This window comes from Xiphophorus maculatus, chromosome 3 (genome assembly GCF_002775205.1).
Source record: "Xiphophorus maculatus strain JP 163 A chromosome 3, X_maculatus-5.0-male, whole genome shotgun sequence".
Lineage (NCBI taxonomy): Eukaryota > Metazoa > Chordata > Actinopteri > Cyprinodontiformes > Poeciliidae > Xiphophorus > Xiphophorus maculatus.
This window is the reverse complement of record NC_036445.1, coordinates 21,036,666-21,054,112: the sequence shown is the minus strand read 5'-3', so window position 1 is coordinate 21,054,112 and position 17,447 is coordinate 21,036,666. Positions and strand designations below refer to the sequence as shown.

At 39.5% G+C, this 17,447-nt stretch overlaps 1 protein-coding gene across 1 annotated transcript; it reads left to right on the top strand.

Annotated features, from left to right (window-relative positions):
- Positions 1-885: 885 nt before the first annotated feature.
- mboat1 (membrane bound O-acyltransferase domain containing 1) lies at positions 886-17,224 on the top strand. The gene is made up of 13 exons (XM_014472966.2): positions 886-1,136; positions 2,335-2,480; positions 2,641-2,718; positions 4,336-4,431; positions 8,094-8,149; positions 8,378-8,432; positions 9,362-9,554; positions 9,936-10,128; positions 10,373-10,476; positions 11,409-11,473; positions 11,582-11,714; positions 11,824-11,975; positions 13,477-17,224. The coding sequence occupies exons 1-13, from the start codon at positions 1,047-1,049 to the stop codon at positions 13,661-13,663; spliced, it is 1,548 nt and encodes a 515-aa protein (XP_014328452.2). The 5' UTR covers positions 886-1,046; the 3' UTR covers positions 13,664-17,224.
- The last annotated feature ends 223 nt before the right edge of the window (positions 17,225-17,447 follow it).

The window sequence follows — 17,447 nt, the reverse complement described above, 5'->3', positions numbered from 1 at the left end:
CCCTTCAGTCTCCTACAGGGACAGAGCATGTGTAAAATTAGAAGATCTTTGCGATTATCTGTCACATGCATAAAACCATACTTGTGGATAAGTCTAGACTTATTGTGATGCAGCATAAACAACAGACATATATATATATATATATATATATGTAGCATGTTCAATTTTGTTCAAAATGAACATGCTAATTTCCTATAAGACTGAACAAGTTTGAACACGTTCCCATTATTAAGTGGGAGTTTTGGTTTGTCATTGCAAGAACAAATACAATGATCAGTTGAAATCTGCACACTGCTAAGTAAACTAGTAAGGCCAGAATACCTTTTGTTCCACTGATGGGCATTAAATAAAAATAGGTTTAAAAAATATTTTAAAAAAATATATGGCTATATTAAAAAGAAGTTCACAAAGAAATCATGTTTACTATTTTAAGTCACTGAGTTAATTTGTCACACATGTTTTTAAGCAAATTGTGTTTTTGAATGAATTTTAGATTTCATATTTACCTTTTTTGTGGGATTTCCAAGCACAACACATATTATCAAGTTATCAGTCGAAACTTGAGATAAAATTTTGTTTCCACGTTACATCATTATTGTTATTTATCCTTCCTGTTGTCAGGGCTCTGAATATCACCGCAAGTCATGTTAGAGATTTACCGTTCCGTTTAAAGTAACACATAAAACGAGAACTAAAGTAAGGGATAATAAGCTGTATTGTAAAAGAAACTTTGCTGATAATTATATTTAACTAAAGCGTTGCACCTCGAAGACACAGAATGCGGAAAAGGGTTCAATGGCTTTTATTTTGAAATCACTAACCAGAACAAGTGTCATCTCTTATTATGCAGGAAAAAATAGGAGGAGGAGGAGGAGGAGAGTCCGAGGGATTGTCTTTACTGTTAACCGGACTGGTTTGGCTTGTTACACGCCCTCTAAGGCAGAGCATGTATCTCATTCACTGACAGAATCACGGAGGTTTTTATTTTTAAAGGACTGTGGGAACAGCCGCCAATTTGTTGCGCCGTGACTGAAAAACTTCACAGGATGAGCGAACGGGAGGACGCAATATTTAAAACTACCGGTTGCAAGTGGCTGCTGCCAGTCAGTGGATACTTGGGCTTATCTCTGGACCAGGTAGGACAAATCGGACTTGAGTCAAACTTTATACCTCAGAGGGACGTTTTTATGAATTAAAACTGACGACACAACATCAGTTCTCTTCTAATGTACGTCATGACGTGATATTTAATATATGGGCCGGAATCAAATCAAGACAGGTGCTGATCTGTCGAAATTAGGAAGCATAAATATCCAACCTCTTATCGCAGGCTGACGTTACAGGTAATTATGGGGCATGCCTCCAGGTTTCCTACATGGGCAGCCAGACACTAATAACATTAAAAACAAAAATACCATCAGTTTATTTTATTCTATTTTTTATATAGTGTTGTTATTTTCTCACCATATATCGTGGGTCAGGGGACAGGAGTTAATATCAAAGACTGAAAGAAATAATTACTTCAGGCATGTCCTCTCCTCTGTTTCATTCATGTCCAGTGTGATCCATAATCCTGACTCTTTGTAAAATGAATACTTCTTAGATCTGGGATCTCCAACCAGTCTGGTTTAGTCTTCATATTGAATTAAATCTGTCTAGAGCTGCAAAACATAATTGACCCTTAAAAAACCCATTTTTTTTCTTAGGGTTATGTTTTTTGTTGTCTAGTGAAGTTAAAGTCTAAAGTTAAGTGTGTTTAAAATTTGTAGGTTTTAGAACAAAGGATAAAAAACAACTTAATTGATGGATGGGTAGATGTCCTCCACAAGCCTGGTTCATCCTTAAAAATACAATTTCCAGATGCATGAAGCTGCCATGTTCATCTGGTAAAACAATTATATACAAATATAAACAACGTGGGTTAGTTCAGCCATCATGGGTTGACTATTATGGAAAACGTTGTTTTCTGTGTCCTAGAGGAAAACACTTTGAGGTGAAATGTGTGCATGAATCCCAGAACCAAGGCAAAGGACCTTGTGATGATGTCGGCTTTAGCTGGTTGATTAGTGTCATCCAGACTGGCTGGCATAATTAATTCTTGGAGTACATGTAAGTGGCCACATGTATTATTGTAAAGTAGACTTTTGATGAATAGCCTAACCAATACTGCATCTAAGATGATTTTTAATACAGTGATAATGATTTGGATTTGACATATTGTGCAGCCTCATTTTCAGGGGTTTATGATGAACCCCAATTTACTGGAGCATTTGACCACACTAGACTCATTCTTTCATTTTTTTGAACCCCTCCCTCCCACCACTCCCAATCCAGGTGAACTTCCTGGCCTGCCAGCTGTTTGCTTTGCTTGCTGCCTTCTGGTTTCGTCTCTACCTCAGTCCTAACCATGCGAGCCCCATGGTCCGGCATGCTGTCGCCACGCTCCTAGGAATCGCTTTTCTCCTCTTCTGCTTCGGATGGTACGGTGTGACACTGTCCCACGCCGTCTCCCATTTATGTCCTTTTATTTACAAATCAGTCCATTCAAACATAATGATGTCATCATAAATACAGATCTGAAATTCAATACTTATAGTCAGTTTACATATCTCCTTTGATTGTGTGTGTTCTTTCCTGCAGGTATTCTACCCATATCCTCGCTGTGGTGGCTGTTAACTATTTTCTCATCATTAAAGCTGACATCAACAATGTACACAGGCAAGGGTTTTTCTTTATACCGCTAAGTGAACTTGTCAGGACTCACCTGTCTTGTGGTTTTAGGAAAACAGCGTATCTGGACCCGACAAACATGTCTAACTTGTCATTTCGACACATGGATGACAGATCTGCTTCCTAGAACTCTATTTTCAGAGTTGGTGTAACAGCCCTAGCTTTTAAGGTTCTTGTTGATTTCAGGTTAATCTTGTCAGACTAGATCAGTCCCTCCCAGAAACCAAACCAATTACAGGTGGGCTTACTTTGGACTTACAATGATGGCAATTATCTATCTTGCAGAAAATTGTTAGAGTTGTTTTTGTCTTGCTTGAACAAAACCACTTCCTTCTATGCATTCTGACACTGCAGTCAGTCGCGTAATCCACCACGTCAGTCGCGTTGTCGTTAAAACCTCAAGCCAACAAGGAGCACGCCAGATGCAAGGCAGCCTGATATTCCTGACTAATAAGGACAGTCTGTGTGCAAAAATGTTTGTTTTTATGTGCTACATACATATTTTTCCATGCATCTGGCTGAATGGTTCTGCTGTTTACATTCCTCAAGCATTGTTTCAATCTTGTTTTCATGAACCAAGTCCTATGAATGAGGTAAGACAAGTTGTGTTATTCGCATGTGCAAGGAATTCCTGCCGGCAGAGTGGCAAAAAGATCAACTTTACACTGTTGACTCTATACAAAAGCTTTTGAAACCGAAAATTGAGCTTCCCCTTCACTGGTTCAAGATAAAGTGAAAGAATACACCAAGCCAAACTTTGAACTGCCGTTACATGTTCAATATTTCAGATTGTTTTTTAAGGTTGTGGAAAATGTACACATTTCCTATGATGGTTGCTTTTTTCTCTCTCCATACTTTTGGAGTTTTAAAACTTTTTATGTGACTGTGTATAAATTGCCACACAATCAAAGATCTCCAGCTGAGTTTTATCATATATTTTTCTCATACAATAAAGATGGAGGTTTGCAGCTGCCTCACATACATGTTTCCTGTGACTTTGGCAATATTGCTCACTGGATTCCTCAAAAGGTTTAAAAACTGTGATTTCACCCCACTGTTTAAAAGGTGAAACTGCAGATGTAAGTTTTGGGGATTTGAAATATAAAAACCTCAGAACTTCTTGATCAAAGCTTTTCTTCACATGTTTTTGTTACACCGTCCATATCAATCAAACATAATTTTTATTTTGTAAAACATTTAGAAAACCACGCCTTCCTTTCACTTGACAGTTCTCTTTACTTTGTGGTGGGTTTAAAGTTTAAATCCCAAGAAAATGCACTGAAGTTTGTGATTGAAATGGGAAACTCACAGAAACTGTATGGTGTACTCATGTGGCAATCATCGTATCCTATCCAGTAAGTTGTCAGGATTTCTTAATATTGCTCATAACTTCTTGAAAGCTTTATGAGCAAAAAAAAACAACAAATTTCCAAGAAGTTTCAAAAAATACGCCAGCACTGAGAAATTGTGAGTCATCTAATGACTCACATGAGTCATTAGATGGTGAAAAATGCTTCAGTTACACCTATACTCATTCAACAAGGATATTCTGAATGGATTACTGCATTACTTATTTTTTCTCTCTCCCCTCACACACACCCACAGGTACTCCATGGTGACCGCTATGGGCTATCTGACAGCGTGCCACGTGAGCAGAGTCTTCATCTACAGCTACGGCATACTTTCCACGGACTTCTCCGGGTAAGGACAGAATAAATCCTCACCTGTGCTTCACCACGCCCACTCGATGACGGCGTGGTCGGAAGTTCGGTTGTAGAGCTGCTCCTTTGTTATCGGTTAACATTTCCAAACAGTGAGCTTCCACTGTTGCCACATCCTTGTGTCAATATAGCAACACTGATTTGAATACAACAGGAAGCGCTGCTCACAGGTGACACTGCCCACCCAGTTAACTGTACGTTAGTGTGGTTTTTTTTTTTTTATTCTGCGTGTTTTCTTCGTTGTGTTCAGGAATGGAATCAAACAGGAAAGTGAGATCTGATTGCCTTTTACAGAAGATGGGAGTAGTGATCAAATCAGTTCTTAATTGTATGAACTGGAGCTTTTAAGTTGGTTTCACATGAGGTTGTGAAGTGGTCCAGTCCTGGATAAATACACGCATTCAATACAAAGCACACATTAGTTGGATTTAACATCAGTTCTGCATTATGTCATTTAAAACATTAACTCCAGCATTTTCAGCATACTGTTACTTTATTTGTTTGATTGAATGAAGGGAATAGCGTACTGTGTTCCCCAGTCTTTTTGTTTAGTTGCACTGTGGATGAATTAGTTGGCAGCTTCACTTGTCCTCCATGTGACTTTGCTTCCAGTCAGGCCTGTGAGCCAGATTGTCATATATTGAATTAAGGATCCAACTCAGTGTCCGGCTTTTTTTTTATAGCCAGTATGAAAGAGTGGAAATCTCGACATGTATCCACTGCCTGTCCAGATGTTCAGACATGAACAGACATGAACACATGTTCATGTGTTAGAATGGCCTAATCAGAGTCCTATCCTTTATCCAACTGAAAATATTTGGCAAAGCAATCAAATTGATCTTCATTGTTTAAAAAAACAAATGGACAAAAACATAGTTTCTAGATAAGCATATCTGTTAGTGAAGCACCCAAAAAGACCCAAAATGTGGCATTGACTCGGTGAGACTGAAAACAAATGCATGCCACACATTTCAGATTTTTAATTGTAACAAAAAATGTCCTTTCCACTTGTCTACTATAAACTATTTAGTTTTGGTCCCACTGAAATACATAAAATCTTGAATGTGCTAAAGGTGTAAAAGGTTAATACCTGTACAAAGTGCAGTGAAATAAATTCGTTATGTTGTGTTTGTCTACGTTAGTGTTTTCTGCAGGGAGAAATTGTGTTTGATTTGGATTCACCTCCCAAGTTTGAGCAGACAGCTATTTGCTCATGGACTTTTCCATATGCTAATAATTGTACAGTCTGCAGGTAAAACCCAGACTGTGGGCCACAGCAGTGGAGCAGAGAGCATGCTGCTGGGTGGGACTCTGATAATGTTTCTTTTACAGCCCCTCTCGACCAACTCCTGATGAGCTGTCACTGCCAGCTACATGGCCTGCCTCCTTCCTTCTACAGCTTTCCATGCACACAATGCAGTCCACTCAGAGAGAGGAATGAGAGTGTGTTTAAGGGTGTGTTTGTGCATCAGGGGGGAGAGAGATGTAGTGTACAGTGAATGTGTGTTTGTGAATAACATGGTACCACATTCCTGTGTGTATGTGAACAAAGCAGAAGGTGTTGGAGAATTGAAGTCTTGGACATATAGCAACTGAAGCTGAGAGCAGAAAACACAGTTGTTCTGGTGCTATAGAAACTTTAGAATGTGCTTTTTCACATTCAAGCTAAAAAGTGAAGGTAGATGCTTCAGCCAAACTCCGAGGCTCAGAATAAATGGCAGTGGATTAATAAGTGACCCAATTTGCCTCTGCTGGAACAGGACGCATCAGGCTACAGAGAGAAGGGACTCTCTGTAGCCTCCCACAGCAAACTCCAGCTGAGAGAGTGCTTCAGTAGCAGAAAATTACACTCTATCAGAACAAAATCCTGCTGTAAAGGCAGCCACACTGTTATGATTTCTGTCTTTTGAGTTATGCTGTTATTTTGTGTACTTTTGCTGATGTGTAAGAGCAGAATTCCAAAATTTCCCACAGAATCATAGAATTAAACAGTGATCTGATCCCCCTGCTCACGAGATAAATGTGTTGTTTTGTTATAAAAGTGTCTTGGGCTGAAGTTGTAGTTGTAAAATGGCCAACATAAACATCAGGATCTTCCTACGGCCAGGCTCTGCCTCTGCAGTTCTCACAGTTTACACCAAATAATGATTTAGACAATGCTTCATAATTGTAAAAGTTCACTTCACTGACAACTCAGTGAATAGATGTAAGGAGGTTCAAAGCCTGTCATAGTACATCTGCTGTATGTAATTCCAGTGCCTTCTTGATACTAATGTGACTCATTTGTTTTCCTTCAACTCCAAGTACTCTGTGTATCAAAGTTAGGGCCTGCTACATTTACTTGTGACCCTGCTTTAAAATAAACTACTCTTGGGCGTGCTAACCCCCTGCGCCACCACAGCACGCCCCACGTTTGGAGGCCTTAGTCCTCGACGTGGACATCATGGGTTCGACTCCTGGTCCCGGCAACCTTTGCCGCATGTCCTCCCTCCTCTCCTCGCCCTCTTTCCTGTCTGCCTACTGTCGCAAAAAATACGAGCCACTAGCGCCGCAAAAACTCTTCAGAGAAAAAAATGGGAAAAAAATTTAATTAATTAAAAATAAACTAATCTTTAGCTGTGGTAACACTTTAAAACTGTTTTATTCAGTTTACTGGGATGTATTTGTATTTAAAATGTTCAGACAGGTAAACAGGCCCACAGCATCACAGATCCTTCCTCTTATCTAACAGTAGGTGTGTGGTGTTTTTCCACATTCTTTGTTTCATGTCAAAGCAGACATTTCTAGTTAAATCTTAAGAGTTTAGGAAGCTCCATATATTTACATTTGTGATAGCAACTTAAGGTTTGATTTCTAGCATCACTCTAAAACAGCTATTTGGCATGTAGATAGTGTCTGATGGTTGGTATGGAGACTAGGTAACCCGATCGACTTTTTATGACAGCTGTCCAACTGGGAAATTTGGGGATTTTTTTCAACATACCTTCTCATCATGCTTACTGTTCTGTGTCCAATGGTCGATAGTGTTAGGTTGGCACTCCAGATAGATTCTCTGTCCATCACACGTCAAAGTAGAAGCAAAGTTAAATCTATTTAAAGACATACTAACTATTATGCCACATGTGTTTTTATGCCATTTTAACTCTAACCCAACCAAATTAGAGGTTGACATTTTCTAGAATGTTCAGTCTAAGAGGATACCACTGAAAGATTAATATTTTTTAAACCTTTCCCACAGCTTGTTTGTGTAAAAGGACTGTATCTTTATGTGACCTGCATTATTTATATGTTTTACACTTTTGGCAGCATTCCTGCAATTTTCCTTTTGAGCCTATTTTCTATATTATGCAGTTGTCTTTAGGTTTTTCAAAGCTGCTTTGATATATATATTTTTTCCTCCTGCCACCCAGATGTAAAACCAGTCATCCTGGCCCGTTCAGCGCAGTATTTCACCATTTATTTCCCAGGTTTTAACACTGCATACAATTCTGTTCATCTTTTGCTCGGTCTGTGTTTCTATGTAATTTTATGTCTATGTTTTCATGTAATTTGTAAATTGTATTTCACAAACTGATTTAGAAGTGACTGAATCTCTACAACCTAATTTATTAATATACTGGTGCTCCTCCTTTTTCTGAATAGACCTCTGATGATTGTAACCCAGAAGATAACCATGCTGGCTTTCCATCTACACGACGGTAAGACATCCGAATATATCCACAAAAATACAAACAGGAGCTCGACAAATGCTGGACAGACATGTTTCAAGTCAGCAAAAAACTCCATGGATAATAACTTTGGAGCTGTTTGAAACAGGAAAAGACATATTTGTGATGTTAGCAATAATTTAATTCTAATTTGAATGTGGCTACAGTTTATGACGGAGTGAAGCACGGATTTAGATTTGTGTTATTTTATTATTTCAGGGATGTGTAAGAAAAGTGAACAGCTGACATTGGAGCAGAAGCATGTGGCTATACGGTAGGTTTTTCACAAAAGATCGTTTCAGTTGCTCTTGCACACACTCTCTTGTCAAGCATCAATGAAAACAATAGGAAGGTGATCTGTTTTTTTAAAAACTAGAGGATTGTATCTGAACTAACACCTTGTTAAAAAAATAAAAAACTTTTTTTTTTCCTTTAGCAGCCAAGGACAATGACATGGCCGTGAAATCATGGTGAATAGCTTGTTCTTAAAAGCAGCATGCTGGAAACCTAGAACAGAACATCATTTTGCATGAAACATTTGACATTTTTCTGCATGTGAAATGACTGAATTGCTGTCATCAAACCACGCATGCCAATTACATAAAAACCAAGTAAAACCCCCCAAAATAACTCGAAACATAAAGTGTTCCAATCACATGCATCTTCAGTTTTTGTTACTTTCTACAATTTACAACCTGACCTTAATTCTATTTTAATGTGACCTCTGTGACCAGCAAGTAGACTGTCGTGCTATCTGAAGTGTGCCAGTGTAAGTTCAGTTCACTTTGCGATTGTTTTTGTTTTTATTTGAAAGCAGCATGCACTTCGCATTTCACACTCGAGCTGAAGAAAATTCATTAGGCATTTCAAAAACTATCCCATCAACCTTTAACTGTTTCACCTACTGGCATGTTGTGGGGATTTTACGTGACAGACCAACACAAAGTAATTCATAACTGAGACGTGGGAGGAAAATGTTGATGCCGACATGTGATGGACATTAAGTTCTGCAGACTGCTGTGCGTTTTTGTATTTTTGTGTGCGGAAATGGTCACGTAGTACATGTATTATTATAATAATAACTGCGCAGCATTTGACCTAAAGTGCAAAGTTAAAACATAAGCAGATTATCTGCCTAGATTTTTTTTTTTTAGATTTTTAGGAAAATATAATTTACTTTAATTGAATTTGCTTTCCCTGCAGTGTGAGGCCGACTCTTATCGAGTATCTGAGTTACAATCTGAACTTCCTGAGTGTCTTGGTCGGGCCCTGCAGCAACTACAAGGACTACATCGATTTCATAGAGGGCAAACACATCAGCTGGAGGCTAAAGCAGCACTCTGGAACATGTAACGGGCAAAATGGTTATGACAAGACGCCCGACCCATCTCCTCTTGTAAGCTCATTAACCCATATTTGACTGGCAGCCTGCTGTTGTAGCGTGAGAAAGTGTTGCTGAAATGTAAACTGAGAAAAATATTTGTTTGTTGATTTGCAATGTTTTTCCATTTAATTTTAGGAGTTAAAAAATAGAGATTTGTCTTCGCATTCTTCCATAACCAGCTATTTTTTTGTTTTTTTTATCAGTGCAGTGTCTTTGTTTAATATTACTTTTCACATCAAACTTTGTTGTGTTTCACCCAGTATGACATGAAGAACATACACATTATTCTGTAAGCACATTATACATTAGTTTTTCAGAAAACAATAAGAAATAAACTTTAGGTGTAAAGGTGAAATCCTGGACCTACATTTTTTCCCCCTTTTTTTTTTCCAGAACGCTGTCTGTCGAAAGCTGCTGGTCTGCTGCGGCTGCATGTTCTTCTTCCTCGTCATCACTCGGTCGTTGCCGATTACTTACAACGTAGACGACCACTTTGTTGGCCACGCCTCCTTCCTCAGCAGGCTCACCTACGCATTCTTCTCCATACAAGCAGCGAGACCCAAGTTCTTCTTTGCCTGGACGCTTGGTAAGCTCTGAGCGCATGCACCGCCTCTGGAGTGAACAGGGATTTAAATCTGAAACATAGACAAATACATTAGATCATGAAAGTGAGTAATATTATTGTTTATTTGAAAACTGTTCTGGCAGCTTAGGCTTCACAGTAGTTGGAACAGTAGTGTATCCTTTCTTCTCCTAACAGCATTGTTTGATAGGTAGTTTTATTTCTTAATCCTTAATTATTTCACAAATATGTTTGTATGTGTTTTCAGCTGATGCAGTAAACAATGCAGCAGGTTATGGTTTCCTGGGGATGGATGGGAGTGGAAAACCCTGCTGGGATCTCGTCTCCAATCTCAACATCATAGGGATTGAGGTAGCCTGGGTTTTTAGTACCACATTCCATCTTTTCATTATTTAATGTGTGATGATGATGATGATGATGATACAACTTGTTAATTCGGTAACTTTTTGAACATAAGAATTGGTTTCAGGAGTTTTAGGGGGGTTATGTTGAATAATCCATGGAAGGTCAAATTAATAAACGTAGATTCAAATATATGCATCTTCAACTCTGACACTTTATGGTGTAATCAAGTAGTCTCCGGCAAAATTCTGGCTGATTGTTTGGGCTCTCTTCTCAGAAACAGTGGAGCTCATTTAACGCTGGCATTGTTCTGGCACAGACTGAGCTTTTGGCCTTTGGAAGGTAGTTTTTATGCAGGTTTGGGATCACTGTGCTGTGTAATTCTGCCCTAGTGTTTGCTGTTTGACCCAAACAGCCACCCTGAGTGGAAATGAAATTGGCAATGGTGTTTAGGAATAAGTCATCATATACCAACTGCATTGATGAAAACCCCTCAAATCGACAGATGGATGGTTGGAACTTGGACACCATTGTGTGTTCCAGCAGGACAATGATCCGAAACACATGTAAACTGGTTTTAGGAACAGAAAGCTTCTGGAATAGCCAGGAGCTCAAACATGAGGGCTCTGTGCCTGTTCCAAGGAAGCAACATATTGAAGCTCTGCTATTTCTGATGAAAAGAGGTCAAACATTCAATCAGAATGATTCTTGACATTTGTTAAGGACTACAGTGACATCTGGTTTCTCTGCAACCCGCTAAGGGATGGCTATCCAAAAGTTAGCAGAGGTTCATGGATATATTTGAGGATTTTGGGGTCATTTTCACACTGTTTAGACTCATTTATTGTTTAAAAACACTGAAGTTGTATGATGAACCAGAAGCCTCAAATGGATCAATTAAAATGTAAAATGAACACAATATTCATGCTGATTCTTTTCAGACAGCAACCAGCTTTAAGACCTTCATAGACAACTGGAATATTCAAACAGGGATTTGGCTCAAAACGTGAGTACAGATGATAATAACACTCACACCCATTCACACTCTTCAAAGACAGAACCTAGAATAGATGTTCACTTAGGATGTGCATCTCACGTTCTACCTGTTTTTCAGGGTGTGTTATGACCGAGCTGCCAAACACCGCTTGGCATTGACTTTCATCCTGTCTGCCTTGTGGCACGGTGTTTATCCAGGCTACTACTTCACCTTCATCACTGCTATTCCCATTACCATAGCAGCAAGGGCTGTAAGTAAACCTCCTTCTCTGGAATTTCAACACTGAAAGCTAAAAGAAATTAGCTACCAGAAAATTAACTTATCCTTAATTTTTTTAAAAATCTGTCTCTCTGCAACAGATACGGAGGTCTATTAGGCACTACTTCATCGGCTCCAGACTCCTGAAGCTCGGTTATGACATTGTAACTTGGGCAGCGACCCAACTAGCCATCTGCTACACTGTCATGCCTTTTCTCCTCCTTTCAGTAGAACACACTATAGTTTACTACAGGTAGGTGCTCCTTGCTGCTGCAGAGCTTCTTTCTGAATCAACAGTGCCTTGAAAAATGATTCCCCTATTGAACCTTTCCACATTTTTGCACAAAGGAAAAATATTAAAAAGTGTGCCATACCTATGAACTCTGACCAGCTTCTCTATCCTCATTTACCAAAAAAGCATGATGCTTCTGTGAAGTCATTGTTGCCTTCACAGAACGCCCGGTCTCACTTTCAAATGCATTTCACTGCATTTTAACTGTATTTAACAAGTAGATAACGTCTGATGGCAACTGATTGCACTGGAGTTTGTTTAGTGGGAGCAGAGACAATGGGTCAGAATACATATGCATCCCACAGCAATCAGATCTGTATCTGTAAACATTTGGAAAAGTCCAAGCATGAAAGTAAACGCCTGTCTTTGCACGCATTGCATATCTGAGAATTTGTTGGGGTTTTTTTTTACAAAAGGATGGGGGAAAAGTCTGTAATTTGTTTCTAAATTATTCAAAAAGATGATATGCTTGAAATTCAGTTTCTGGAAAGCTTGGCCAAACTGTTTGGTATATGCAGTTTCAGACGCATGGATTCATTTGGTGGCTTTTCATGGTATAGAGCAGGGGTCTCAAACTCCAGTCCTCGAGGGCCGCTGTCCTGCAGTTTTTAGATGTGCCACAGGTACAAAACACTGGAATGAAATGGCTTAATTACCTCCTCCTTGTGTAGATCAGTTCTCCAGAGGTTTGCTAATGACCTAATTATTCTATTGAGGTGTGATGCAGCAGAGGCACATCTAAAAGTTTCAGGATACCGACCCTTGAGGACTGGAGTTTGACACCTGTGGTGTAGAGACAAATTTTTGTAGCAATGTTACTTTATATCTTCTAAATCAGAGTTCCAGTGCCTCTTAGGAATTTTCAACAGTGGCGCTGAAAAAGTTTGATTAAAACTGATAAAGAAACAAATGCAGGTTTTAGATACTTTTCAGTTTTTACATGGAATAATTATGTTTCATTTCTACCGCAGAATGATACTGAAAGTATCATTTTTCTTTTGATCTGTTTTTCTTGCTATTGGGATGGAAACCATGTGCAAATATCATCGTCCCATTTAAGAAGATGTAGCTTTTAGAAAACGTTAGATGTCTTTCTTTATTTTAAAATCTAAAAATAGGAATGAAATATCCATCCATCCATCCATTTTCTTCCGCTTATCCGGGGTCGGGTCACGGGGGTAGCAGCTTAAGAAGCTGCTAGGAATGAAATATGTCTTTAAAAATGACAACACATTTCCTGTGTGGTCGATATTTATCAAAAATCATAACTTTTCTCTTTTTTAGAAAAGGTCATGTAACATTTACATCTCTAAACCAGTTTTATTTACCTTTATTGAGGAAAAATTTTTCTTTCTTTGATTGAAAATATTGTTCTAAGTGATCAACCTTTCTGCTCACACGCCGGATAAATGCCAATATTTGACGAGTCATACACAGTTTCCTTTTTTTCCTTTTCCCCCAGATCTATGTACTTCCACGTCCACATCATCAGTATTCTGGCTGCAGTCGTCCTGCATCAGAAACATAAACCCAGAGAACCCTCTGCCACCAACAAACCGTCTCCCCCCGCCTCCTCCTCTTCCTCAGCAGCTGCGTGCTCAGCTCAGTGCCAGCCTGTTCACTCCAACAATAACGGCAAAGTAAACTGAAAGTCTCGTCCTCACGAGGTTTTTTTTAACCAGGCTCGGATCTTCCTGGGAGTGTGTTCTGCCTGCTCAAAGTGTGAAAAGTATATGCTATTTATTATTTTTGCTGCAATACAGACGATTGAGGCTGCATCCCTGATGTACGCAATAAGACCCTTCAGCCATGTTGGAGGACTGGGAGAAGCTCGGAGACCGTAAGGGCAAAGCGAAAGCTGAAGGAATATTTCTCCGATGCCACCTCTGCCACAGCGACTGCCTTCCCTCCCGAATCCTCCTGCCCTCTCCACCCACCTCGACACCAGCGCGCCTACTTCAACCGCAAAAACACAGAGGTGGAAAGAGAAACGGAGCTCTCTTTCCTCTCCGTCCTTTCTATCCCTCCATCCCCCTTCGACTGGTGGGACGGGAGCCAGCGCAGTGGGAGAGTGGCAAATACCAGAACCCCTCACACACACACAGACTCATCTATAAATGAACACGAGGAAGCAAATATGCACATGCTCCTCCGACATGCTTGCACTCGGTCACACTCTGAAGGCACACAAAGGCCGCCCTTGTGAGTTCACAAAAGAGCGTGCAAAGAGGGCAACAGGGCTGTGGCCGCTACGCCTACTTTACTTTACCCAGAAGATGTTGTAGATTTGTGAGTGTGAGTGAATGGCGATTTGGCCAAAGTCACATGCCAACAGCTTCTGTCAGCGACAATGTGGGTCAGTATTACTCTCACTGCCTATAGACTGGGATGAAAACTACAGGAAATACTCAATGCAACACAATTCTGTATGTAAGTCGGTAAATCAGGAACTTGGGGATTTTTTGTTGTCGCAGCAAACATGACTGGAAAAGTTGATGCATATCTGAAACAGGAGATTTAATTGTGAATCACTAGGTTAATGAATGTGATTTATCCCTTTAGGTTGCATCTCTTTCTGTTCAGAAGTAGTGTGAATTTAGTAGTGACATCGTTCTTAACGTGCCTATCATGCGTTCGGGGCTGGATACCTGTAACTATGATAGAAAGGAACTGGATAGAAAGTTGGGTTAAACTAGAAGAGACGTGCTAAGACTTTTTATGGCCAGGCTGTAAACACTGGGCTCCAAGAAATGGACAATACGGAAAAGAGGACAGTTTGCTTTTAAACTGATTTTCCCTGGTAGGACATGCCAATTGAACAGAGACATCTGGTGGCTGGTGGCACCATCTAGTCTGATCTTAATTAAACAGTAAGAGGATTTTAGCTGAAACGGACGAAGCACAGTTCTTTAAGCACACTTCACCTGCTAGGAATCCTAAAAATGTGTAATTCTTAAATTAATGTTCGATTTGTTTGAGTTCTGCTTCCACTTTGGCACATTTGAAACCTCAGTTTGTGTTTTGATCACAGAGGAGTTATGAGTTTGGCACTGGGGATGTGTTTGGTCCTAGTAGATCTCTGTATGACTAAAACAAAAGTGCCTTATTCCTGCTATATGGGAACTCTTTTATGACGCAATTTGCTTTTGAACAACTTTTTACCCCTTTGGGCAGATGTGCATTGTGGTTGTCCTTGTTTTTGCCTGGTTTAATGACTGATTTTCCCTTCTTACCCCCCTTTATGTATACATCTTTAGAGCCGAGGACTGAAAATTGATGTGTGTTTCTAAGCATCCTGTTTCCAGTAAGAATGATCCGGACAGGTCCCTCTTTCCGCCGCCCAGTAAAATCAATGATGCAGGGAATCATGGAAATTCTGGGGCGGGATAAAATTTGAACAGTCTAGCACGATTCATCCCTGGTGTCAGCAGCAAGCAGTGGGAGCCAACTCTCTGCTTCCTGCACTTTCATGAAGCAATAGAAAACGTGTTTGAGGTGTGACAGACAGGTTTTATATATTATTTTTTAATCTGGTGAAACTCCTCCTCTCTAATGCTCTGCTCTCTGCTCCAATCAAATCAAGATTTGCATTAAAAGAATAAACAAACCCTGCAGGGGAAATATATTCAACATTTTTAACTAAGGTTTAAAAGTAATGGCTGAAGAAAAAAAATCTATTCGGTTTCTTATTAAATGTCTTTGGTATATTAATAGTAATGATAATAACAATATTGATTATGTTAACCTTTAAATGCACATCAGTGCCCCGGACAGTTTATGATGACTACCGATTGTGGTTTTCTGTGAGAGTTTTTAATATTTAGACGTTGGTCTGGTGATACAGTGTTAAAGGCTGATTGCATGCAGACTCATTTGAGAAATGCCGGGCATGTAAGATGAAGCTTTCCCCGAGCATGGCAACCATTATGTTTATTGTTGCTAAAAATGACACCGTGCTGTTTTGTCTACATGTGGGTGAAGCAAGACTGGAGCAGGGAAAGGTGTGGCACATATACAATATGAGTGCGTTGTCAGAATGAGCAGCTATTTGAATGATTTAACACTGTTAATGAAGATCTGTTTTGTTTGCAGACTTCTTATCTGTATGCACTGACTGTCTGTCGATTGGTTTTATTTTCTCATGGCGCCGCTGCTCCATTTTAGTATTGTTTGTTTAGAGGAGAGTGAGTGGTTAAACATTATTCTTAAAGTGAAATAAAGTTTCAGTGAACAACGATGAAAATAAGCATCATTTTGTATCGTCTCTATTTCAGCACAAAGTCGAAATCCTCTCCACGCATTGCTTCTCCCAAGCCGGTAGCCTCCCATGATATCCTCAGGGTGGCTCCCTCCCCGTCCCTTGTGTCGCTTCTCTTTCCCTCTTTGAAACTGTCTTGGGTAGGTGTGTGTGTGAGTGGGCATGTGTGTGCTGTGTTTTGATCTTCCCTGCGCTTATAGAAATCTCAAAACGACCAGAGAACACACAGAGGAGTAATCACAACAACAAACATGATCATTTCGTTTTAAAACTGCTGCATTACAAAGCTAAATAATTATTATTTGAAAAATTTATACAGTAAAACAAGACTTTATAGATAAAGCGTTTATTCTCTGTGCAAGAAAGCCCATCAGATTAAAAACAAAAACAAAACAAACTAAGCTGCCTCGATTAATCTAAAATAAGCATCAAGCTGGATAATTAAGTGTGTGTGTCTGTATTAATAGTACGATCTGTTTTAGAAGCCAGATTTTCAATGTTGCTTGGGTAGCTGTGTGATAAAAACCGCTATCAAGTAGAATAACAAACAAGTTGAAATGCAAACCATTAAGACTCGACCTTGATCTGGCAAAACGGATCAATCTTTTTTATCTTTATTTGCTTCTGCATTAAATAAACGCTCTCACATGGTAGCTACCAACAGCATATTGGCACCCAGACAAGATATTTTCACCTTTTTCCCCAACTTCCTGAGTTGGATAACTTTTTATTAACTGGCACTGTATGAGAATGTGACTGTAATATTACTGTCCCATAGAATCATATCAGACTATAAGTAGGGTTCTTTTGGAACAAACTGGGCCGATCTGAATTAAATTCTGACCTGCATAGCCGTACATTACTCGGGTCTGTTTGACCGACAAAGTGCTGAGAGCTTGCATTTGTAACCAGTAAAACCAAGTCTTACATTAATATGGGTCATGAGTAGGCCAGTGGTTCCCAAAGTGTGGGGTGCGCCCCGTATGGGGGGCGCAGTGCCATTGGATGGGGGGAAGCAGTATGAATGAATAAAAAATAAATAAAAAGATTACACAAAAGTGTTTCACTGTGAAGATGGTTTGTAGTGTGTTTTGTTGCAACCTGAAGTGTGAAATAAACTTCAGTGGAGTTTGAAAACAAAATATGTGTATAGGTTTATGTCTGGTTGGTGCCCC

Coding starts and splice junctions, on each gene's coding strand:
- mboat1 (XM_014472966.2), top strand. CDS start 1,047: ATGAGCGAACGGGAGGACGCAATATTTAAAACTACCGGTTGCAAGTGG. Junction 4,432..8,093: donor CTTTCCACGGACTTCTCCGG/GTAAGGACAGAA, acceptor TTTTCTGAATAG/ACCTCTGATGATTGTAACCC. Junction 10,477..11,408: donor TCAACATCATAGGGATTGAG/GTAGCCTGGGTT, acceptor GATTCTTTTCAG/ACAGCAACCAGCTTTAAGAC.